This window comes from Trichomycterus rosablanca, chromosome 18, assembly GCF_030014385.1.
Source record: "Trichomycterus rosablanca isolate fTriRos1 chromosome 18, fTriRos1.hap1, whole genome shotgun sequence".
NCBI lineage: Eukaryota > Metazoa > Chordata > Actinopteri > Siluriformes > Trichomycteridae > Trichomycterus > Trichomycterus rosablanca.
In genome coordinates, this window is record NC_086005.1 from 8,899,545 (window position 1) to 8,924,807 (window position 25,263).

At 38.4% G+C, this 25,263-nt stretch overlaps 3 protein-coding genes across 3 annotated transcripts; all 3 read right to left on the reverse strand.

Annotated features, from left to right (window-relative positions):
• Window positions 1-8,609: 8,609 nt before the first annotated feature.
• LOC134332890 (protocadherin gamma-A2-like) lies at window positions 8,610-11,114 on the reverse strand. Its single transcript, XM_063014723.1, has one exon. It carries the CDS (start codon window positions 11,112-11,114, stop codon window positions 8,610-8,612), a length of 2,505 nt encoding a protein of 834 aa, XP_062870793.1.
• A 599-nt stretch (window positions 11,115-11,713) lies between these two features.
• LOC134332891 (cadherin-related tumor suppressor) lies at window positions 11,714-18,130 on the reverse strand (the record flags this gene model as incomplete). The annotated part of the gene is made up of 3 exons (XM_063014724.1): window positions 11,714-14,098; window positions 15,089-17,424; window positions 18,103-18,130. Coding segments are annotated over 3 exons (4,749 nt in total), but the record flags the coding sequence as incomplete, so codon positions are not given.
• A 413-nt stretch (window positions 18,131-18,543) lies between these two features.
• LOC134332415 (protocadherin gamma-A2-like) lies at window positions 18,544-21,355 on the reverse strand. Its single transcript, XM_063014055.1, has one exon. The coding sequence runs from the start codon at window positions 21,353-21,355 to the stop codon at window positions 18,974-18,976; it is 2,382 nt and encodes a 793-aa protein (XP_062870125.1). The 3' UTR covers window positions 18,544-18,973.
• Window positions 21,356-25,263: the final 3,908 nt, after the last annotated feature.

The following is a 25,263-nucleotide window of genomic DNA, read 5'->3' on the forward strand; positions in this document are numbered from 1 at the left end:
ACTGTAAACACAGCCAAGAAATCTGAACACTTACCTTAAACTCGTGAACTGGTAGCAGTAAATATTTTATATGTTGTTTACATTCAAAATAAATATATTAAGTTGATCACTATCATGTTAATGAATAATATATTTATTTTACATATTATAAAATTAACTTCTTTTCATTCTTGGTAATAATTCTAATTATATTTTAATATTTTTTTTTATAAATGCAGCCAAGATAGCTTATTTCATACGAAATAAAACAATATATAACGTGTATATTATATTAACGTGGGTATTATGTTTTGCTTCTAAAAACATATAGATGTGTTTAATATCACAGTAATATGATCAAACATAAGCTGTCTATCCAACTCAAAAATGATGCGATTCACCAGATTTATCTATTTTCCTTATTTGTAGGTCAAATAGTTATTTTTTCTTACTGGACTCCTAAAATTGACAAAGAAACTACAAAAACATTTTGCGATTTGTACAAAACTTAATGACTATAAGAGTGTATGTTAACAGCACATGGGATGAAATCAAGAGGAATGTTTTGAACATTAATATGTAAAAAGTTTTAATCAATAAATATTTGTAATTATTTGTTCATTCTTTAGGCCAAGTAGGATTTTTTTTTTGTCTAAAAATAGATTCGGTTAGTTTGACATCAAACAGTAAGAATAATTTAATTATCAGTTATGTGAGTGTTTGAGATTTTATGATACCAATTCAAATCCTGTCTTATAGAAAATGTTATTTTATAAATTATTCATGTTCCTTCAATCCTAATTTTACCTCACTGCACACGTTAATAAATCATTTTATAGCACAGCATTAGAAGAGATTTATAATGTCAGTGTGTATACTAATGCATTGCATTTTATAGCTTTTAATGTTATTGATTATTTGGTGTTTGCAGTGTTACATGTTAAAATAATACCAAAAACACACTTACCTTGTTTGGAGAGGCAAAGAGAATTCAGGAAAAGCATGAAAAGGAGAGAAAAGAAATGGTTAGGTCATTACAATAATTTTGCATCTAGCACATTACAACTGACAACCAGTATTTAATAAACAAATTAAAACAAAAAAACATGAATAAACATTCCTGTATCATACTCTTGATGTAATCATTTTTAAGGAAAAATTCCTCCTGTAAACACAAGAGGGAGCATAAAGACAGACCCTAGTGCGCATGAGCACCCACACAATGAGAAAAAGAGCTGGGGGTTGTGCATGGGAGTAGCACGATCAATAATACATCAAAATCTCAGCAGTGCTCACCCTCCTGTTAGCAGGAATGGTACAGTCTGCTTAGTGACCGTGTCTGTTGTCATGGATACACATCCCACTTATTGCTGAGTGGTGGGATGTGTGTACAAGTCAGAGAAAGAAAAACATACAGATACACAGAACCATTTTCACTGGGAATTAAAAATCAATAAAATATTCCACAATAACCAGGTGAATTGATAATAAATATGGGTTGTGGCTCAACACTTTGTGCCAAACTTAGTAAAGGTTTGTCAATAAGGAAAAAATTAAATGTTTTTTTTAGAAAATAAATAAATGCAAAAAAGAGATGATGGGTGCATCTGTCATGTCATGGGGCCACATCAGTGCCTTGGATATTTGTCAAAGTACAAGTGTCCTGGTAGCATATATTGGGATTTTAAAGAAACATTTACTTATAACAACTTATAGATTACATCTGACTATCAACACCTGCTAAAATTAAGTTTAAGTTCAAGTTCATTTTATTTATATAGCACTTTTGCAAACAAAAGTGTTTACTCAAAGTGCTTTACAAAAACAAGGGTTAAAAAGTACATTAACAAGGCCAAAGAATAAAAATAAGTTTTTAGTTTAGATTTAAAACAGGTTACTGATGGTGCAGCCCTAATATCCAGCGGTAAACTGTTCCACAATCTTGGGGCTGCGACTGAAAAGGCCCGATCTCCTTTTTGCTTAAATCTGGACCGTGGAACAGAGAGGAGTAGCTGAGATGACGACCTTAAGGCTCGCGAGGCCTCGTAGTGACAGAGCAAGTCCTTAATATAGGATGGAGCCAGACCATTTAGTGCTTGACATAAGAACACTATTATTTGTAATAATAAATGATCACAGTAAAACTAACCCTATTTATTTAAGAATACAAAACTGCTGAAACTCTGTTAAAACTTTAGATTTTAGAGATTAGTAGGTGCAGGTAAATTTTTTTAAGTGCTGAGTAAAGAGGTGGTTCTTTAACTGATACCTTGATACCTGTCTTCCTCACGTTCTGAGTGGTGGATCAAAAAAAAAAAAAGCCTTGTGGTTTAATGGTTGTGTGATACAGGGTTTGATAAGCTGATTAGAGGTAGATTAGAGTTTGTCCATTTTTAGGCTTGTTTTAACTGTCTTAAACTGAATACAGGAAGCCAGTGAGGAGAACGCAGCAGTGGGGGTGATGTGCCAGTGTTTGGTTGTGATCTTTGGATGAGCACACAGAGAAGACATCAGCTGCAGTCATAACCTCTTAAAATAATTATAAGGACTGGCAACAAAGTTAAATGACATTATAGAAATTTCTAAACCTCCGAATCAACCATATAAGTTGCTGTATGGATATTTTTATATTAGATTTTTTCATCTGCTTTCCTTTGGACAAAAATGTGTTTAAGCTTTTCAGCAAAAGGTTTCAGGTAAAACAGTTGTAAAACTCTCTTAAAAACAACACTGATTAATTTTTACATTATACAAATATGGAAAGAGATATTTGACTAACACTTAATGCAGGGAACAAAAAAGACATACAAAGAATGGTAATCAGAATTAAAACATTTACAATTACAACTTTTTTTTTTTTTAACAAAGTGGCATTCCACACATGTAAGCAGTGCTTTACAGACAAGAGGAGACATGGATCATGTAAATTTAAAACAAAAGAGTTGCCCTGACTACTGCGGACTACTGCAGATGCCACTCCCTGTCCTTCACATTGCTGTGTGTATACACCTACACTATTCACACAGGCCTACCATCTACGTACATTACGTTTTGATGTTTATGATCTTTACATAATTAGTATTGCCTGTCAGGCAAAAAGGCTTGGATTTTGTTACACCATGAATTAGAACCTACTACAAGTGCATTATATTTTTATACATTTATTAATCATATGGTTTTGATCAGAACAAGTAAACATTTTAATTTTAATTAAATCGCTTTTTAAATGCCCCTACAATAAGCAAGTGTTGTCACTATAGCAATATCTATTCGACTTTTAGATTTGCTAGGTGAAGTGTGCTTGTAGTTTTCTTGAACACCAGTCCTTCCATCCAAGTTTAATGGTGCAGTTTATAAGAGCAACATTTGTCCTATAGAGCTGGGTTCAAGTCTCACCTCCAGTCACTGTCAGGGAGAAGCTTGTAAAGCTCCCAAAAACATTTATTGCTAAGTGGTTAATTGGTTACTGTAAACTGCCCCTACAAGTAAGTAAGTGGTTAAATGTGAGTTAGTGTTGTCCAGCAATGTATTGGTGTGCTGTGCAGATTTATCTCTGCATTGAACAAAATATTTCTGGATGGCTACAGACCCACCACAATCCTGACCCAGATAAAACAATTAGTAAAAACATGTATATTCCCATTATATATATATTTTTTTACCAGCTATGTCAATCCAATACATTCTCAAACAGGCAGTTTAGCGTGACAAAAACTAGAGAAACCCACACAGACACTAAAAGAATATATAAAACGCCTCAAACATTCGCTCGATGCAAGAATTTATTCCAGACCCATACAACTCATATATGGCATCAGCTCTACCAGCTGCCCCACAACGGCACTCATTCTACAATGTGTAGATTATTAGGCCTATAGGAAAAACTTGCATGCTGCAATTCTGTGTGATTCAAGTGACCATAAACAACACAAACTGTTCAGTTTTCTGTTGTGTTGAGACCAGAGCTCTGTGTTGGCAACTTGAACACCTTTGCACACATTTAATCAAACCATGTCATTATATACCTTGTGTGCTCAGGGACATAGTCATGCTTAAAGAGAAAGGGGATTTCCCCTAACTGTTGCCACAATATTAAAAACATATAATTGACCTTATATAAATTTTATACACCTGTTAGCAATGGCGGCACAGTGGCTCGGTGGGTAGCACAGTCGCCTCACAGCAAGAAGGTCCTGGATTTGATCCCCAGGTGGGGCGGTCCGGGTCCTTTCCCTGTGGAGTTTGCATGTTCTCCCCGTGTCTGCGTGGGTTTCCTCCGGAAGCTCCGGTTTCCTCCCACAGTCCAAAAACATGCAGTCAGGTTAATTTGAGACGCTGAATTGCCCTATAGGTTAAGGGATGAGTGTATGAGTGTGTGTATGTGTGTATGTGTGTCTGTCCTGCAATGGATTGGCACCCCGTCCTGGGTTTTACTGTGTGCCTTGCGCCCATTGAAAAGCTGGGATAGGCTCCCCCATGACCCTAATTGGACAAGTGGTTAAGTGAGTGAGTGAGTGAGTGAGTGTTAGCAATGTATGTGGCAGAAACAACTAAATTTTATCATAGGAGGGGTGTCCACATACTTTTGACTATATACTGTAGTATATGTTTGGTGTAATAGCAATACTTGAGCAAAATTGCAAAACTGCATAGCAATTGTGAAGATCAAGTCATTTCACAAAAACATTAGTATGTTGAAACTTTAAAGGCCTTTTTTCCTCGAACCAGCAAGAGCAAACATTTCCATATAACCAAATATGCACTTGCTCTGTCTTCCATGTATACCCATATCCACGAAATAGAAAACTCCAACATTAAAAATCAACCAGTCCCACACTTTAAGAATACCTTAGATACTGATTTTTTAAAAGGATATGTTAGCGAATCTATGTGGTAACAAAGTTGGGAATCTCAGGGCAAACAAAGAGACATACAACCATACCCCAGTTTTATGATTACCACGCAGTGCATGTAGTTCAGTAATGTATTTTCAGTATTTGATTGATCGATTGATTCATTTATTCATTGTCTGTTTTGCCATCACTTTAACCTGGTCAAAGGCGCATAGTCATATTCCTTCCAAAAGGCACACACACACACACACACATAGTGTGTGTGATTTTAGGCAATTTTAGTAGCTCCAATTAACTTGACTGCATGTCTTTGGACTTGTGGGAGAAGACCAGAGCAGTCTTTGGAAACCCATGCAGAAACAGGGAGAAGATGCAAACTCCACACAGAAAGGACCTGGACCGCTCCACCTTGGAATCAAACCCAGGGCCTTTTTGCTGTAAAGCAACAGTGCTACCCTGGAAAAGGTCAGACTCAAGAAAATATTGTGCTTTCACAAATATAAAGTGAGTGTGTGGTGCCCAGTGATTGTTTGGTGCCTTGTTAAATGTGTGTTTCCTCCTTGCACCCATCATCTCCTAGTGTCATGTTACTCATTCAAATCACCCAAATTTTAAATAAAAGCATAGTGACTATGCCTTGCTACCTTGTATTCAAACCATCGCCCAACATTTATACTATATGGTCAAAAATATGTACACACCTTAACATAAGCTTGTTGGACATCCCTTTCCAAACCCACAGCCATCATTATGAAGTTCTACTATTATTCACACCCTTGTACTATTTTAGTCTGGTAAGGCTTTCCATAACATTTTAAAGTGTTTTTTTTTTTTGTGAGGTCCTAGACTAATGTTAAACAAAGGGACATTTCAATCTATGTCAAAGGTGTTTAAGAGGGTTTAGGTCAGGGCTATGTGAGGGAGTTCCTTCATAATAAACATGTGCCTTTATGGACCTCTCTTTGTGCACAGGTGCACAGTCATGCAGGAACAAGGAGGCTGTCTCCAAAATATTGACACAAGTTGGAATTATATTATTTTATATGCACATATACATAATGTACGGCACAGTGGCTAAGTGGGTAGCACTTTCACCTCACAGCAAGAAGGTCCTGGGTTGGATCCCCAGGTGGGGCGGTCCGGGTCCTTTCTGTGTGGAGTTTGCATGTTCTCCCTGTGTCCGCGTGGGTTTCCTCCGTGTGCTCCGGTTTCCTCCCACAGTCCAAAGACTGAACTGAAGACACTAAATTGTCCAAGACTGTGTTTGATATAACCTTGTAAACTGATAAACCTTGTGTAATGAGTAACTATCGTTCCTGTCATGAATTTAACCAAAGTGTGTAAAACATGATGTTAAAATCCTGTGTGAAGTTTGCATGTTCTCCCGAAGTTTTCTCCGGGTACTCCGGTTTCCTCCCACAGTCCAAAGACATGCAGTTGAGGTGAATTGGAGACACTAAATTGTCCAAGACTGTGTTTGATATAACCTTGTAAACTGATGAACCTTGAGTAATGAGTAACTACCGTTCCTGTCATGAATTTAACCAAAGTGTGTAAAACATGATGTTAAAATCCTGTGTGAAGTTTGCATGTTCTCCCATGTCTGTGTGAGTTTCCTCCGGGCACTCCGGTTTCCTCCCACAGTCCAAAGACATGCAAGTGAGGTGAATTGGAGACACTAAATTGTCCAAGACTGTGTTCGATATAACCTTGTAAACTGATGAACCTTGAGTAATGAGTAACTACTGTTCCTATCATGAATGTAACCAAAGTGTGTAAAACATGACGTTAAAATCAAACAAACATAATGTACTTATTACAATAAGACACTACACATCACATTTTAACACATGGGTTTTAAGCTCTCAATCCATTTTGTATGCAGCTAGAACATCAACCAAACAACAATAAAAATAAATGAATTTTACGACCAGACAGCTTCATATACATGCACATAGTTAATGCAATGCTGTACTTTAAATCTGCATTCAGTTAGTCATGCTTATATTTGTTAGCACACAGCCTATGCCAATGCTTTCTAACTAAGCAATATGGCTTAATGGCTTTTTGAGTCAATAAAACAGTAGATATATACAATATGTGGCCAAAAGTATAAGGACACCACTCTGCCACATTTATTGCCATTGCTGTGCCACATCTGGGCTATTTTAGGAGCTCCAATTGGTCTGACTGCATGTGTTTGGACTTTGGACTGGAGCACCCAGAGGAAACATGCAAACTCTACACAGAAAGGACCCTTGCCAGGCCCAGAAATCAAACCCAGACCTTTGTTGCTGTGAGGTGCCAGTGCTACCCACTGCACCACCATGCTCCCCCATTGCTAACGTGTATAAAAATTACATAACAATATGGGGCAATCGCTCTATTCTTTCAGCATGATTATAACCCTATCACAAAGCACGGCTTATAAAAACATGGTTTAACTAGTTGTGTGCAAAGGAGCTCCAGGTGCCTACACAAAGCCCTAATCTCAACCCAAATGCAGATTTTTGGAACAAATTAAATTTCTTCTAACATTAGTGCCTGACTTCACATAACATTATAATATACTGTATAATGTAGTAGTAATACTAAATGTGCAAATTAAAGAAACTACATGTAAAAACTAATATTTCCAGGGCCATGTTGTCAGTGTTACTGTCTCTTTAAGAAACTTGGACCGTCTCCATGGCAACTAAGATGACCTGGCACAGTCTCAGTGCAGCAAGCAAAAGCTCTCAGATACATCATAAAAAGCTCAGTGCAGCATCAAAAAGCTTATGATGCTATTTAGTATTAACTAAACAATACAGGCCTTATATTAACCCAATGTAAATGTATCAGTAAACAACTGAGTTAAAGAATATGCACAAAAGCACAAAGCCCCATTGCATAAATACACAAGATTAAAGATTAGGGCTTCAGGGTGCTTAATGCAGGTAGAACTCTGCAGTAGAACTCATGGTTTAAACACTGCAGTCATGGCACTGCCTTCTCCACACAGCACCCAACTGCTAAACTCTGCAAAAACAAGAAAAAAAACAGATTGTGTGCCAGCCTTGTTGCCACTGATTGCTGCTCTGAGTAAGGCAAACAAGTCCATTTAAATGCTTAGTGTATAGTAAAATATAAATATGTAGCATGTAGCTTTGCCTGTGCCACAGCTGCAATATCAGTAAAGGCTCCTTCAGTAAAATGCAATGCAATCTCTCCCATCCCCCCCATCCCAAGTGCAGCTGTACACAGGGTGTCAATTCAGCATATTCAGCATTATTTAACAGCGATGTCATTTAATAATGAGTGAAGGAGAAACAACAGACCTGCACATTAAATCTGCACTTCTACAAAAAAGTCTAACAGCACAGCCAGGGTATTAGATGGTAAAACAATAATGCTCTTCCTCTCTCTCTCTCGCTCTGTGTATGTGTGTGTCTGTGTGGAGGAAGGGGTGAGCTTCTCTTTGTGCGTGCACATGTGCACATTAAAATTGGGTCAGGGTGGCAATACTACAAAGAAATCCTTATTCAAAAAGTGAAGCAAGAGAACCTTTGCTCTTAAGCAAATCAATGAAATTTGAACTAATGTTCTATTGTAAATATTCATTATTGCAAGAAATAATAAGTAGTAGGGTTGTACAAGGTCTGGCACCACCCATAAACAGTGGGCACACTGTAGGGGTAATACATTGGACAGGGTACACACACACACACACACACACAAACAAACACACACACTCTTTTGTCATGTCATCTAATTACACCAATTAAAGCAGCCAATCTAACTTTTGAAAGCCTTTTGATGCAGGAAGAAAGCCACAGTATGAATAAACCCATACAAACAGGAAAACATGCCAAATATCCCACAGGTGCACATGGAAAAAGTCCTCACCTCTGAAAGAAAGTCACTGTCCTTCTGGTCGCTCTTTTCTCTCTGCACTGTCCCCATGTGACTCGCACTACCCAAGGTATTTTGGCTGTATGGCCTGACAAACTTTATATCACTCATTCTTGAATCGGTGGTCCCACACATCTCATAATTGTACACATGCTGTAAAGTACCATCCGTGTAGCTTGGTGGGCAATAAGGAATTACTGGTAGATTAGCTGCACATTTATAGAACAGTCTATTCTGCCTCCATCTGTAGATTTTTACTGAAATTATGGCAATAACTGAAAAAATGAAGAGCAATGAAATGGTAGCAAGAGCCAAAATCAAATAAAATGTCACATTGTCATTGTAATCTTTAGCAGTGGCAAATTCAGTAAACTCTGAGAGCACTTCAGGGAAACTGTCAGCTATAGCTACATTGATGTTCACGACAGCTGAGCGAGATGGCTGTCCGTTATCTTCCACAACTACAGTGAGTTTTTGTTTCACAGCATCTTTATCAGTGACCTGGCGTACAGTACGTAGTTCTCCATTTTGTGGTCCTACTTCAAAAAGCGCTTTGTCTGTGGCTTTCTGGAGCTTGTAAGAGAGCCAGGCATTCTGTCCAGAGTCCACATCAACAGCAACAACTTTAGTGACAAGGTAACCAACATCTGCTGATTGAGGCACAATCTCAGCAACCAAAGATCCACTGGTTTTTACTGGGTAGAGAACCTGAGGTGCATTATCATTCTGGTCTTGAATTAATATATGCACTGCGCCATTGCTGGACATATGGGGTGAGCCCCCATCTTGTGCTCTTACGTGAATTTTGAATGATTTCAATTGCTCATAATCAAATGACTTTACTGTATAGATTATTCCACTCTCTGAATTTATTGTGATATATGATGCCAGGGGTGCACCATTTAAATCTCCATCTACAATGAAATAGGACACTATGGCATTCGGTCCCCAGTCTGCATCATGGGCTTTAACAGTAATGACTGATGTGGAGGCAGGGTTATTCTCAGCAATATAAGCATTATAAATTTCCTGCTCAAACTGAGGTGCATGATCATTTACATCAGATATTTTAATAGATAGAATCTCTTTACTCGAAAGGGCTGGAATGCCTGAATCTACTGCTCTTATTGTTATGTTGTAATCAGAGATGTGTTCCCTGTCCAGTGCTGAATCTGTCACTAGATTATAGTAATTGGATAATGATAATACAATTTTAAACGGGTGATCATAATCAATAGAACATGTGACTCTGCTGTTATCGCCTGAATCGAGATCTTGTATGTTTAGTATAGCTATCACAGTACCAGGCTCTGCGTCTTCAGACACTGCGCCTGAAAAAGACATAATTGTGATTTTTGGAACGTTGTCGTTTACATCTATAATGTCTATTATAATTTCACTTGTGTCCGTCAGCCCTCCGTGATCTTTAGCCTTAACTTTGATTTTAAACTGCTTGTGTTTTTCGTAGTCCACGTCGCCTATCACTTTGACCTCCCCAGATCCTGCGTCAATGGAAAACAAAGCCTTTGCTGCAGGGGTCGCATGCTCAAAATAATACTGAATTTGGTGGCTAGATTCGTCAGCATCAGTCGCAAAAACTTTGATTACGAGTGTACCTTTCGGCGCGTTTTCAACCAGAGATGCTTTGTAAGAGGGCTGGCTAAATATCGGGGAATTGTCATTGGCATCAAGGATAACAACATTAATTTTAACAACGGCAGACCTTTGAGGTTTTCCTCCATCGAAAGCTGTGAGCGTCAATTGATGTAACGACTTCTCCTCCCTGTCTAGTGCGGTTTGTATCACCATTTCTAGATTTTTACTACCGTCCACACCATTCTGAACGTTCAAAACAAAGTGGTCAGTTGGGTGTAACGTGTATTTTTGCAGCGAATTAGCACCCACATCTGGATCATTGGCACTAGCTAAAGAAAAACGAGCCCCAGGGAGGGCAGACTCACTGATTTCCAGCTTAATTTCGCTCTCTGGGAAGACAGGTCTGTTGTCATTAATATCTAGTATGTCCACTGTAACGCGATACAGCTCCATTGGATTGTCTAAGATCACTTCAAAACTGATACTACATACAGAAATATCTCCACATAGCTGTTCTCTGTCCATTCTTTCCTTAACAACCAGCTGCGCTTGTTCATTGTCCAACCCCACGTACTCGCTGCCACCGGCGGTAAAAACACGAGCTTTTCCCGCCACCAGTCTTCTTGGCTCTAGACCAAGGTCCGAAGCAATGCTTCCGATTAAAGATCCCACTGCCATTTCTTCGGGAATGGAGAAACGTATTTGCCCGGTGACAAGACTAGAGAGCAGCGACAAACCGAATATCGTCTTAAATGAAAATCCCTGTACCCAGCCTTTTTCTCCAGGATCCATTTTGAACACCCAAGAAATCCAAAAAGCACAATATCCAAATAGAAATGTTGTAACGACTCCAGAAAATCCGTTATTTAAGCAGCATAAAAACGTACAAATAATCGGACAAAAGCCTAACGTGAGTAAGACAGTTTACACATCCTTTCTCACTATGTTGAAGTAAGTCACATGAAATAACAGGAACAACATATGATGCAATGAACAGCGGCACTTAGGGGCCAAATAAAGTATTGCATTTGTGAACGACCATTACCAACACTAAAATGTTAAGCACAGTTGTGATAAAATAATATCTTTATGTAAAAACAGCATATAAATAATACAAAGACTGAAAGTAAAAAAAAACACAGACTTATTTGCTAATGGCAAGCAAAAATGGCAGCACATTAGGATACTATGAATGTGGTGGAAAAACATGAAATGCATAATTGTGTTGTAACCATTAGAGCCAACATGATTTAGTAATTAATTAAAATGGATCTATCTCTAAAATATGAAGTGTTATTTTACACTGTGTGAAGTCACAAAGCAAGTCCGGTTTTAATTTATGCTACATGATGTGGCACATAAAATTCTGCTTTCTAAAACACAAAAACGTTTCAAATCCGCTGTTCATGCACCAAAATTGTTAAATTACATTTATTTGATTTGCACAACATTTCTGTGCAAGTATACTTCACCTCTGAAAGAAGGTCATTGTCCTCCTGGGCGCTCTTTTCTCTCTGCACTGTCCCCTTGTGCCTTACACTTCCCAAAGTATCTTGGCTGTATGGCCTGACAAACTTCATATCACTCATTCTTGAGTCGGTTGTCCCACACATCTCATAATTATACACATGTTGCAGAGTACCGTCTGCGTAGCTTGGTGGATAATATGGAATCACTGGTAGATTAGCTGCACATTTATAAAACAGTCTATTCTGCCTCCATCTGAAGATTTTTACTGAAATTATTGCAATTACTGAGAAAATGAAAAGCATTGACACGGCAGCAAGAGCCAAAATCAAATAAAAAGTCATGTTCTCATTGTAATCGTTGTCATTACCAAATTCAGTAAATTCTGTGAGAACCTCAGGAAAACTGTCTGCTATAGCTACATTGATGTTGACTACAGCTGAGCGAGATGGCTGTCCGTTATCCTCCACAACTACAGTGAGCTTCTGTTTCACAGCATCTTTATCAGTGACCTGGCGCACAGTTCGAATCTCTCCATTTTGTGGTCCCACTTCAAACAGCGTCCTGTCTGTGGATTTTTGAAGTTTGTAGGCGAGCCAGGCATTCTGTCCAGAGTCCACATCAACAGCAACAACTTTAGTCACAAGATAACCAACTTCTGCTGAACGAGGTACAATCTCAGCCACTGGTGAGCCACTAGTCTGTACTGGGTAGAGAACCTGAGGAACATTGTCATTCTGATCTTGGATAATAACTTTCACTGTCACGTTACTATTGAGTGGAGGGGAGCCTCCGTCCTGCGCTTTTACACGAAAATTAAAGTCCTTTAATTGTTCGTAGTCAAAAGATCGCACAGAACTAATGACTCCACTATCAGCACTGACTGACACATATGATGCCACAGGGATTCCGTTCACAAAGCCATCTTCTAATATATAAGAAACGCGAGCATTCTGATTTGAGTCAGCGTCATTAGCCTTTACTGTAAATATAGAGACACCTGGTGTGTTGTTCTCGACCACATAAGCCTCGTAATTATTTTTTTCAAATACAGGCGCGTTGTCATTCACGTCTGTGATGTGTAAATTGAAAGAAGCGCTGCTGAAGAGTGTGGGAACTCCCTCATCAGAACAAGTTACAGTAATGTTGTATTCAATGTCTTTCTCTCTGTCAAGTTCCTGAGCTGTAATAAGGCTAAAAAAGATGCTTGATGGGGATATGATGGTAAACGGTATTTGTTCGGTAATACTGCAGTGAACGTGTCCATTGGAACCCGAGTCAGGATCGTTAACATTTAGCATCGCAATTACCGTGCCGGACTTAGAATTCTCCGATATAGTATTTGACATGGATAAAATATCAATCACAGGTTTGTTATCATTAACGTCTATGACTTCTACTACAACTACGCATGAGTCCGAAAGTCCTCCTTGATCCCGAGCTTGTATGTTTAGCTGGTAATGATTTGCTCTTTCATAGTCAATCGACCCATGCACGTAGAGTTGACCACTCTTTGGATTAATGACAAACGCATCATTTAAATCGATGACATTTGAGATGTCATATGATATTAAGCCATTTGGTCCCTCATCATTATCAAAAGCTCGGACAGTTATTAATTCGAAGCCTTTTGGTGAATTTTCAGTGACTGTGGCTTTATAATTTTTATGATCAAAAACAGGAGCGTTATCATTAACATCAAGAACAGATACGTGTATTTGTACAGTGCCAGACATGGGTGGTTCACCTCCATCAGTAGCGGTTAAAGTCAAAGACATTTGATTTTGATTTTCACGATCTAGAGGTTTTTGTAAGATCATTTCTATATTTTTGTTGGTATCTGTTTGACTTTGAAGCTGCAACGCAAAATATTCTGTAGGTTTTAGTGAATAACTAAGAAGGCCATTTAAACCAACATCCAGGTCTGCTGCATTCTCCAACGTAAACTTGACACCAGGTGCAGCAAATTCACTTATTTCAAATGTAATTTCATTTCTTCTAAAAAATGGAGCGTTATCATTTACGTCATTAATGTCCACTGTTATTTTGTATAACTCCATTGGATTCTCGAGAATAAGCTGAGGATGTAAAGCGCACGAAGTCGTTTTTGAACAAAGAGCCTCGCGGTCTATTTTTTCTTTTATAAGAAGCAGCCCTCTTTCTTTACTTAGCTCAATATATTCCACGCCGCCACCCATATAGATGCGTGCTTTTCTCGATTTGAGGGATTTAACATCCAAACCCAAATCCTGAGCGATGTTTCCAACTATCGAGCCTTTCACCATTTCCTCTGCAATCGAATAACTGACCTGTCCGCGCACGGAGCATGAAGAAAGGAAAATGAAAAACAATACCGTATGCCACAACATTGCACTGTCTGAGAAAAAAAGAGCTCCTATTCGACGAAATTTTCAAATCATTTTAAAGAGTAATCCAGTAATAGGCAGTGATATAAACAGGTATCCAATGTAAGCCCAAAATAATAAATGGTCCACGGAAATAATCCAACACGAATGCGTTGATTCGCAAAGTAAGACAGGGAGCTTTTCTGTCTCTGATTTTTCAGAACGCTGTAGAGAGTCTGAGGCGGATACAAACAGATCTAGCTCACCCTTAATAAACAGCGACACTCTGAGTCAAAAGTTAAGAACTGCAAAAACCAGAGAGTGATAAAATGACCCAACGACCACAACTTCAGTAACAAAACAGCCAGCAAGTCTTATAATCTACAACGTGACACACATTAGTTTGCCAGTAATTAAATATTTTGAAAATGCTATTTTTACTTTGACTATTTTGTTCTGCCGTGAAACACTAAAACAATTTTTTGTGTAAAACTGTATCAGCTTTGGATATTTAACGTTCGACCTTTTTCGCCAAAGAAAAAAACACAAACTAAAATGTTTGTTCTGACAGACCAAACAACATACACGGTTTTTTTTTTTATTAATGCGTGTTTTTGTAGAAAAAGTAGAAAAATTAAAGGAAAAATAAAGGACTCCCTAAAACAAAACTCAAAAACAAAACTTAAGAACCTCCAAATATGTTGTTTCAGTGTTTGTCCCAAGTTTGTATGCAGCTAAGAAAGAAAACATTTTTTCAAGTCAGGATGAGTAACAAAATACCTGCTGATTGTTTTTTTTTAACTGTCAGAGGATTTATAAAAAATCCCGTAGCATTTACAATATTTACATTTAGTGTAATTTTCGTATGCAATCACACGCAGGAGGTAATTTTCTTTACTTTGGTTTAATATTAATATAAAACTAATTATAGGGTAATAGTAGATACGATCTTACCAACTCAGGAGAACTGGAGTCTACTAGAAGACTGTTTTCCTTAATTGCACCCTTCATCGTTTCTGTAAAACTCCGGTCCACCACCAAAACGCTTTGTCCACCAAGAGTAGAATATTTACAGTTACTTTTTCTCGAGTCAGTCGTCATACAAACATCATAATTATACATGTGGGGAAGAGTTCCTGTTACTCCTGTATCAGCATAATCAGAAGAATAGTACGGAATAACAGGCAGATTGGACTGATAGAAGGTGCGCGATTGTCTCCACCTGCAGATCCTTAGCGATATTATAACTACTACAGTTGTAATAAATAGAAAAGAAACAGCAGCCAGTGCTAAAACTAAATAAAACGTCAGGTCATAATTATATTCTTTGCCGTGCGTAAAATCCTTGAATTCTGAGAGAGCTTCAGGGAAATTGTCTGCTACAGCTACATTAATAGTAACAACAGCTGAGCGAGATGGCTGTCCGTTATCCTCCACAACTACAGTGAGCTTCTGTTTCACAGCATCTTTATCAGTGACCTGGCGCACAGTTCGAATCTCTCCATTTTGTGGTCCAACCTCAAACAGCGCCCTGTCTGCAGATTTCATGAGTTTGTAGGAAAGCCAGGCATTCTGTCCAGAGTCTACATCAACAGCAACAACCTTAGTCACAAGATAGCCAACATCTGCTGAACGAGGTACAATCTCAGTCACTGGTGAGCCACTAGTCTGTACTGGGTAGAGAACCTGAGGAGCGTTGTCATTCTGATCTTGGATTATAATTTTTACTGTCACGTTACTACTGAGTGGAGGGGAGCCTCCGTCCTGCGCTTTTACGCGGAAATGGAAGTATTTTAACTGCTCGTAGTCGAAAGAGCGCACAGCATTAATGACTCCACTATCAGCACTGACTGACACATATGATGATACAGGAACTCCATTCACGGCGCTGTCTTCCAAAATGTAAGAAACACGGGCATTTTGGTTGGAGTCGGCGTCACGGGCCTTCACAGTGAATATAGAGAGACCTGGTGTGTTGTTCTCGACCACATATGACTCGTAATAATTTTTTTCAAATACAGGAGCATTATCATTCACGTCTGATATGTGTAATCGGAGAGAAGCACTGCTGGAGAGTGAGGGAACTCCCTCATCAAAACAAGTTACAATTATGTTGTATTCAGATTCTCTCTCTCTATCCAAATTATGCTCTGTGTATAAGCTAAATACATTGTTAGACGGGGATGTAATTGTAAACGGGATATTATTATTTATAGAGCAGTGAACGTGACCGTTTGCATCTGAATCTGGATCTTTTACGTTCATCATTGCAACAATAGTTCCAGTTTTAGATTTTTCAGATAAAGAATTAGTCATGGACAAAATGTTTATCGACGGAGTGTTATCATTAACGTCTAACACGTCAATTGTTACCTTACACGAGTCAGACAGCCCGCCTTGGTCTTTCGCTTGTATTTCAATCTGATAATGGCTCGCTTTTTCAAAGTCAACTAGACCATTTAAAACCACATCACCCTTATGTTGATCAACAGTAAACATATTTGACAAATTATCTACTGTTTTTGACATAAAATATGACACACGACCGTTTAAACCTGTATCTGCGTCAGATGCACTCACAGTAATTAATTTCGTTCCTTTATTTGCATTTTCCTCTAGCGTTGTTTTATAGTTACTTTGTGTAAAAACCGGAGCGTTATCATTAGCATCCAAAACAGTTACGTGTATTTTCACCAAACCAGACAGCACCGGTTCACCCCCGTCCACTGCTGTTAACAGTAAAGTAAATCGTTCTTGCGTTTCCCTATCGAGGGGTCTCTGTAATATCAGTTCAATCTTTTTGTCATCTTCTGCCTGATTTTGCGATTGTAAAACAAAATGATCTGTCGGTTGAAGAGAGTAGCCGTGAAGATCATTAGTACCGACGTCCGCATCCATTGCTCTTTCTAACAAGAATCTAGCTCCCGTTGCAGCCGACTCGCTGATTTCAAACCTAATTTCTTCAGTCGGGAAAAGGGGAGGATTGTCGTTTATATCTGTGATTTCGACAGATATCGTGTATAATTCCATAGGGTTTTCGAGAATCATTTGAATATGTAAAGCACATGGAGTCTTTTTTACGCATATTGACTCTCGATCTATCTTCTCCTTGATGAGAAGAACACCTCTCTCTTTGTTTAACTCGATGTAATCCGTGCTATCCCCAGAATATACACGAGCCTTTCCAGATTTCAGTCTTTTTAAATCCATACCTAAATCCTGAGCGATATTTCCGACTAATGAACCTTTCTGCATTTCCTCTGGAATGGAATAACTAAACTGCCCAAAAACTGAGTGAGAGGAAAGGAGGATGGAAAACAATAGCGCCTGCAACATCACTGGATATGCCATTTTCTCAGATTCACTGAAGATTCACAAAAAATAACATCCAGTTTCAATGTCCTCAAAAGCAGTCAACATTCACATTGAAATCCGTACTCTGATATTTTAAAAAGGATGAACCGATTAACCGATCTCCTTTACGAGAGAAAGACTATTCTTTTCATTCGTTTATGTGAAACTGTGGGTGGGTAGCTGACGCTGCTAACTCAAAGTTATGTTAGTATACAGCGGCCCGCTGAGTCAAAACTGAAAATTACACATTGATAAATCCTTACGACGTTAGTCTAAAGTTTGTAACATTTCTTACAACAGCCAATGTGTCCTGAGTATCCAAATGTCCCGCCAAATTACATATAAATTACCAAACAAAAATCTGATTTGAATATATGTTCCTGAACAATAAGCTTAATTCGCTGCATAAAATGAGAAAGCAGAAAAAAACACATTAGGCAGTAAAAAGGCCAAAACGAATAGGATTGTTTTAGTTGATCAAAACCCAAATAACTAAGACAATGTAATGATACACTTTAAACACTTAAATAAAGGTGTTTTTAAAAAGCTGTGTTAACATTAAACTGTACTCTATACAATTAAACAAACATTAATTTGAACTGCATTTAATATACGTAATAATAATAATAATAATAATAATAATAATAATAATAATTAAGTGAAGTTTAAGAATTGGGGAGGGCAGCTGAAGGATTGTCGAAGGCTAGCCTCAGCCTCGATGTTTTTATTAGTAGTATTTTATTAGTTGTGTGTGTGTGTATATATATATCGAGATCGTGAGAGACTTTGACGTTCAGTCTTAGGTTAAACATTTCAAGCAAAACTTCGAATTGGAGCTTACATTGTGCTCACACATACAGTACAGGCCAAAAGTTTAGACACACCTTCTCATTCCTGTGGTTTTTCTTAATTTTTTTAAATTTTCTACATTGTAGATTAATACTAAAGACATCCAAACTATGAAGGAACACATATGGAATTATGTTAGTAAACAAAAAAGTGTTAAACAAACCAGCATATGTTTTATATTTTAGATTCTTCAAAGTAGCCATCTTTTGCTTTAATGACAGATTTGCACACTCTTTGAAATTTTCTCAACCAGCTTTATTAGGTTTCCACCTGGAACGGTTTTCAATGAATGTTTGTGCCTTGTCTAGAGTGAATTTTTGGAATTTGTTGCTTTTTTAATGTGTTTGAGACCATCAGTTGGGTTGTGCAGAGGTAGAGTTGGTAAAATATAAAACATATTCTGGTTTGTTTAACACTTTTTGGTTCACTACATAATTCTTCATAGTTTGGATGTCTTCAGTATTAATCTACAATGTAGAAAATAAAAATAATCAAGAAAAAACATTGAAGAGAAGGTGTGTCCAAACTTTTGGCTGGTGTGTCCAAACTTTTGGCCTGTACTGTATACGACAATATCCAATCAGAGGATGGAATAAACCTCAGGTTGACATTTGCTGATTAATGAATCTACAATGTCTAATATAATACGCTTACCATTTCTGGAGTTTCAAGGTCACCCAAAAGATTGTTTTCTCCAGCCTTGTAAGTGTCTATAAACCTCGGGTCCATCGTTAAAAAACTTTTTTCACCTAGTGTAGAATATTTACAGTCACTTTTCCTCGAGTCAGTCGTCATACAAACACCATAACTATACATGTTAGGCAGAGTTCCAGTATCTGCGTAACCGGGTTGATAGTACGGAATAACTGGGAGATTGGACTGGCAAAAGATGCGCGATTGTCTCCACCTATAGATTTTTACTGATATTATAACTACTACAGTTGTGATAAACAGAAAGGAAACAGCAGCCAGTGCTAAAACTAAATAAAACGTCAGGTCATCATTATATTTGTTGCCGTGCATAATATTATTGAATTCTGAAAGCACTTCAGGAAAATTGTCAGCTAAAGCTACATTTATGGTAGCTAAAGATGAACGAGATGGCTGTCCGTTATCCTCCACGACTACAATGAGCTTTTGTCTCAGATTATCTTTATCAGTCACCTGGCGCACAATTCGAATCTCTCCATTTTGTGGCCCCACTTCAAACAGCGCCTTGTCTGATGTTTTTTGGAGTTTGTAGGAGAGCCAGGCATTCTGTCCAGAGTCCACATCGACAGCAACAATCTTAGTCACAAGATATCCAACATCTGCTGAACGAGGAACAATCTCAGTCACTGTTGAGCCACCAGCCTGTACCGGGTAGAGAACCTGAGGAACATTATCATTCTGGTCTTGGATTATAATTTTTACTGTCACGTTGCTGCTAAGTGGAGGGGAGCCTCCGTCCTGCGCTTTTACGCGAAATTTGAAGTATTTTAACTGCTCGTAGTCAAGTGATCGCACAGATGTTATGACTCCACTTTCGCCACTGACTGACACAAATGATGACACAGGATTTCCATTCACAGTGCTATCTTCTAAAATATAAGAAATGTGGGCATTCTGGTTGGAGTCGGCGTCACTGGCTTTCACGGTAAATATTGAGAGTCCTGGTGTGTTGTTCTCGACTACATAGGCCTCGTAATTACTTCTTTCAAATAAAGGAGCATTATCATTTACATCTGATATGTGTAAACGGAGAGAAGCGGTGCTGGAGAGTGATGGATCGCCCTCATCAGTACAAGTCACTGTGATGTTGTACTCAGGATCCCTCTCTCTATCCAGTTTTTGTTCCGTGTGCAAACTGAAGAAGTTTTTCGACGGTGATGTAATAGCAAAGTGTACGTTTTCACTAATACTACACTGAACTTGTCCATTTGCACCTGCATCTGGATCACCTACGTTCATTATTGCAACTACGGTGCCAGCAGCGGATTCTTCTGATATTGAAGTAGACATAGAAAGAATTGTGATGGATGGTTTATTATCATTTATGTCTAACACGTTAATAATAATCTTACACGAATCTGTGAGCCCCCCTTGGTCCCTGGCTTGAACGTCAAGTTCGTATGTATTTGTCGTTTCATAGTCAAGAACGCCATTTAATGTAATTTCTCCATTACTAGGATTTATAGCAAATATATCTTTTACATCTTTTTCTCCGTTCAAAATAATGTAAGTTAACTGCTTGTTTGAACCTTCATCTGCATCAGATGCACTCACAGTTACTACCTCGAAGCCTTTCGGTGCGTTTTCTACCACCGATGCTTTATACACCTTTTGAATAAAAACAGGAGAGTTATCATTAGCATCCAGCACAGTAACGTGGATCTGTACTGTACCAGACAAAGCTGGATCCCCCCCATCTATTGCTGTTAAAAATAAAGTGAAACGTTCTTGCTTTTCTCTATCAAGGGGTTTTTGTAAAACAATTTCTACGTTTTTGCCACCTGTGTGTTTTTTTAGTTCTAAAACAAAATGATCTGTCGGTTTGAGAGAGTAGCTTTGTAGGTCATTAGAACCGACATCCGCATCTATGGCTTTGTCTAACATGAATCTAGCTCCTGTCACAGTTGCCTCATTAATTTCAAACCTAAACTCTTTCGCCTGAAAGAGTGGAGCATTGTCGTTTATATCGATGATTTCGACGGTAACTGTATACCGTTCAATTGGGTTTTCAAGAATCATTTGAAGATCTAAAGCGCAGGGCGTCTTTTTTCCGCAAAGAGACTCTCTGTCTATTTTTTCTTTGATGAGAAGCACACCTTTGTCTTTGTTCAGCTCAATAAATTCCTTGCTGTCCACTGCATACATTCGTGCTTTTCCCGCTTTCAGTCTTTTTACATTCAAACCCAAATCCTGAGCAATATTTCCAACCACTGATCCTTCCGACATTTCCTCCGAAATGGAATAACTGACTTGTCCGAACACGGAGCCAGAAGAAAGAAAGATGAAAAAGAAAATTGTCTGTAACATCGCGGTACCTGTAATTTCCTATGCGGTACTGAAGACTCCAATATATATTATCATCCAGTTTTATTATACTCAAACAAAGTAAACGTTCAGCATTACATCTGCAGTCTAATCATAGAAAAACCACGGACTATCATTGTTGCCCTCTTTGGGAGGGTATCAGATGTAAATGACCGAACTCAAAGGTTTGTTAACAAACAGCGGCCCTCTGAGACAGATTTGAGAATTACATCAATTGTAATAAAACAATAATATGCTCGCAAAAAAAAAAAAAAATCATAATTCCTGTCGAATGTGTAGGTTTATCAGTTTTAAACTACTATCGTACAGTATAAATAACAAAAATAAAAGATAGACAGATTGATTGATAGTTGGATAGACTGAAGCATTTTACAGCTGATCATGTCACAATGCAATTCATATTTTTAATTTGGGTTTAAACGTAAGTATAAGCTGTTTGAACTGTTTAGGTTTTGGAATAAACAATTTGTTTCCAGTTAATGCCTGCTGCTTTGTATGTAACTTCACAAATGTATAGCAGTCATCCAAAAGTCATCCAATCAAACAATAAATGAGGACTGAGTGTTTGACTTATATGAAAAGGTAGTAAAATTGTGTGAAGTAACACGTAAATCCATCTACTGTTTAGAGAAGTCTGACCAGAATTGCTCTCTATGGAAGAACTGTGGCCAAAAAGTCATAACTTCAACTTGTAGACAAGGCCAAACAACACAACTATGCACACAAATAGGAACTGAGGTGCAGAAAATGGCAGCAGGTGCTCAATATTTCAAATATGTTGCTGTAACAGAAAGGCAGTTTGTTTGCTGAAGGGCCTAAGAGCAGTACCATAATGAATGTATGCAAGCAACAGTAAAGCATGGTGAAGGTTTCTTGTAAGTCTGGGGCTGAATTTCAGCAAATGGAGTTGGGGATTTGGTCAGGATTAATGGTGTTCTCAATTATGAGTAAAACGGGCAAATACTTATGCAATACCAGGGAGATAAATCATGCAATACTAGGCTTGTGTGTGTTTTTCTGAAAGTTAGTGCTGCATAGGCATTGTAACCAGTCTGATAAGGTCTTTAAATTAGGACAAAATACCCAGAGGATACATGCTGTCTATAGCATTTTAGCGGTTTAGTTTTAGTGTAAAATAAACTGGGTAGATGATCAGGCGAACATTTACTAAACGCAATACAAAAAAATGACATATACCATTTTGTACTGCAATTACATAATAATACAATGGAAATGTATTTTAACTAGGTCTTACCAATTCAGTGGAATCAGGAAGTTTCAGGAGCGTGTTTTGTCTTACTTCAGGATGCATTGAATTTGTAAAATTCTGATCCAAAATTAAAACACTTTTTTTTCCAAGTGAAGAGTATTCGAAGTCACTCTTTCTCGAGTCAGTCGTCATACAAACATCGTAATTATACATGTGAGGAAGAGTTCCAGTAACTCCTGTATCTGTGTAACCAGGTGGATAGTACGGAATAACAGGGAGATTTGACTGATAGAAAATCTGCGACTGTCTCCACCTGTAGATCTTCACTGATATTATAACTACTACAGTTGTGATGAATAAAAAAGAAACAGCAGCCAGTGCTAAAACTAAATAAAACGTCAGGTCATCATTAAATTCTTTGCCTTGCGTGAAATCCGTAAATTCCGAGAGCACTTCAGGGAAACTGTCAGCTACAGCTACATTGATGTTGACTACAACTGAGCGAGATGGCTGTCCGTTATCTTCCACAACTACAGCGAGCTTCTGTTTCACAGCATCTTTATCGGTGACCTGGCGCACAGTCCGTATCTCTCCATTCTGTGGTCCTACTTCAAACAGCGCCCTGTCTGATGCTTTCTGGAATTTGTAGGAGAGCCAGGAATTCTGTCCAGAGTCCACATCGACAGCTACCACTTTAGTCACAAGATATCCAACATCTGCTGAACGAGGTACAATCTCAGCCACCGGTGAGCCTCCAGTCTGTACTGGGTAGAGAACCTGAGGAGCGTTGTCATTCTGATCTTGGATCATAACTCTTACGGTCACGTTACTACTGAGTGGAGGGGAGCCTCCGTCCTGCGCTTTTACGCGGAAATGGAAGTCTTTTAACTGCTCGTAGTCGAAAGAACGCACAGCATTAATTACTCCACTATCAGCACTTACTGACACATATGAGGATACAGGAACCCCATTTACAGTTCTATCTTCCAAAATGTAGGAAACGCGGGCATTATGGCTGAAGTCGGCGTCACCTGCCTTCACTGTGAATATAGAAAGACCTGGTGTGTTGTTCTCGACCACATAGGCCTCGTAATTATTTTTCTCAAATACAGGAGCGTTATCATTTACATCAAGTATGTGTAAACGAATGGAGGCGCTGCTGGAAAGTGAGGGAACTCCCTCATCAGAACAATTTACAGTTATGTTGTACTCAGTATTTTTCTCTCTATCTAATTCCTGATCTGTGTGTAAGCTAAATAAATTGTTGGACGGGGATGTGATCGTAAACGGAATATTTTCACCAAGAATGCAGTTAACTTTGCCATTTGCACCTGAGTCGGGATCATTCACTTTCATCATTGCAATAACTGTACCAACAGGCGATTCTTCAGATATAGAACTAGACTTAGAAAGAAAGGTGATGGCTGGTTTATTATCGTTTACGTCCAAGACTTCAATATATAGTTTACATGACCCAGAAAGTCCGCCTCGATCTTTGGCCTGTATATCAAGCTCATAGTGGATTGTTTTTTCATAATCCATTTGTCCATTTAAAGTTATTTTTCCATTATAAGTGTTTATAATGAATATATCATCCTCTTCTATGTTTGAAATGTGATAGGTGATTTCCTTGTTTGTTCCTACATCAGCATCAAATGCACTGACAGTTGCCAATTCGCTACCCCTTGGGGAGTTTTCGGTTACGGTGGCTCTGTAAACTTTCTGTGCAAATACCGGAGCATTATCATTAACATCCACTATTGTTACATGTATCTGTATCGTGCCAGACAGCACTGGATCTCCACCATCCATTGCTGTTAACAACAAAGTGAACTGTTCTTGCTTTTCTCTATCTAGGGCTTTTTGTAAAACCATTTCCACGTTTTTGCCACCACCTACATGGTTCTTCTGTTCTAAAACAAAATGATCTGTCGGTTTAAGTGAATAGCTTTGAAGACCATTGGTACCGACGTCCGCATCTATTGCCCTTTCTAACATGAATCTGGCTCCTGTTACAGCCGCCTCACTTATCTCAATTTTAACTTCATCTGTTTTGAAATACGGAGCATTATCGTTTATATCCCTGATTTCGACGGTAATTGTGTATAATTCCATCGGGCTCTCGAGTATCATTTGTAGATGCAAAGCGCAGGGTGTCGTTTTAGCACACAGAGACTCCCGATCTATTTTCTCTTTTATGAGTAGCACTCCTCTCTCTTTGTTCAGCTCGATATATTCCGTGCTATCCCCAGAAAATACTTGCGCCTTCCCAGATTTCAGTCTTTTTACATCCATATCCAGGTCCTGAGCAATATTTCCAACGACTGAACCTTTCGGCATTTCCTCCGGAATGGAGTAACTGACCTGTCCGATCACGGAGCAAGTAAAAAGAAGGATGGCAAACAATGCAGTCTGCATCATAAATGCATCTGCCATTTTTACAGCGGCACTGATATAAAAAATACAAGTTTTTAATATTCTTAAAATCCCTTAAAGTCCACAACGAAATTATACTTCCTTAAAAAGAAAAAAATGAAAACCATCGCCAGATGATGTGTAAGTCCTACTGAAAATCCTTTCTTTCTGTTCCCTTTTCTGGTTGGGCGCGGAAATTTAGCTGAAATTAACGTTTAACCCAGAACGTTCCTTGATAAACAGCGGCCCTTTGAGTCAAGACTGA

Excerpts from the sequence above, each read along its gene's own strand:
- LOC134332415 (XM_063014055.1), bottom strand. The coding sequence starts at position 21,355 with ATGTTACAGACAATTTTCTTTTTCATCTTTCTTTCTTCTGGCTCCGTG.
- LOC134332890 (XM_063014723.1), bottom strand. The coding sequence starts at position 11,114 with ATGGATCCTGGAGAAAAAGGCTGGGTACAGGGATTTTCATTTAAGACG.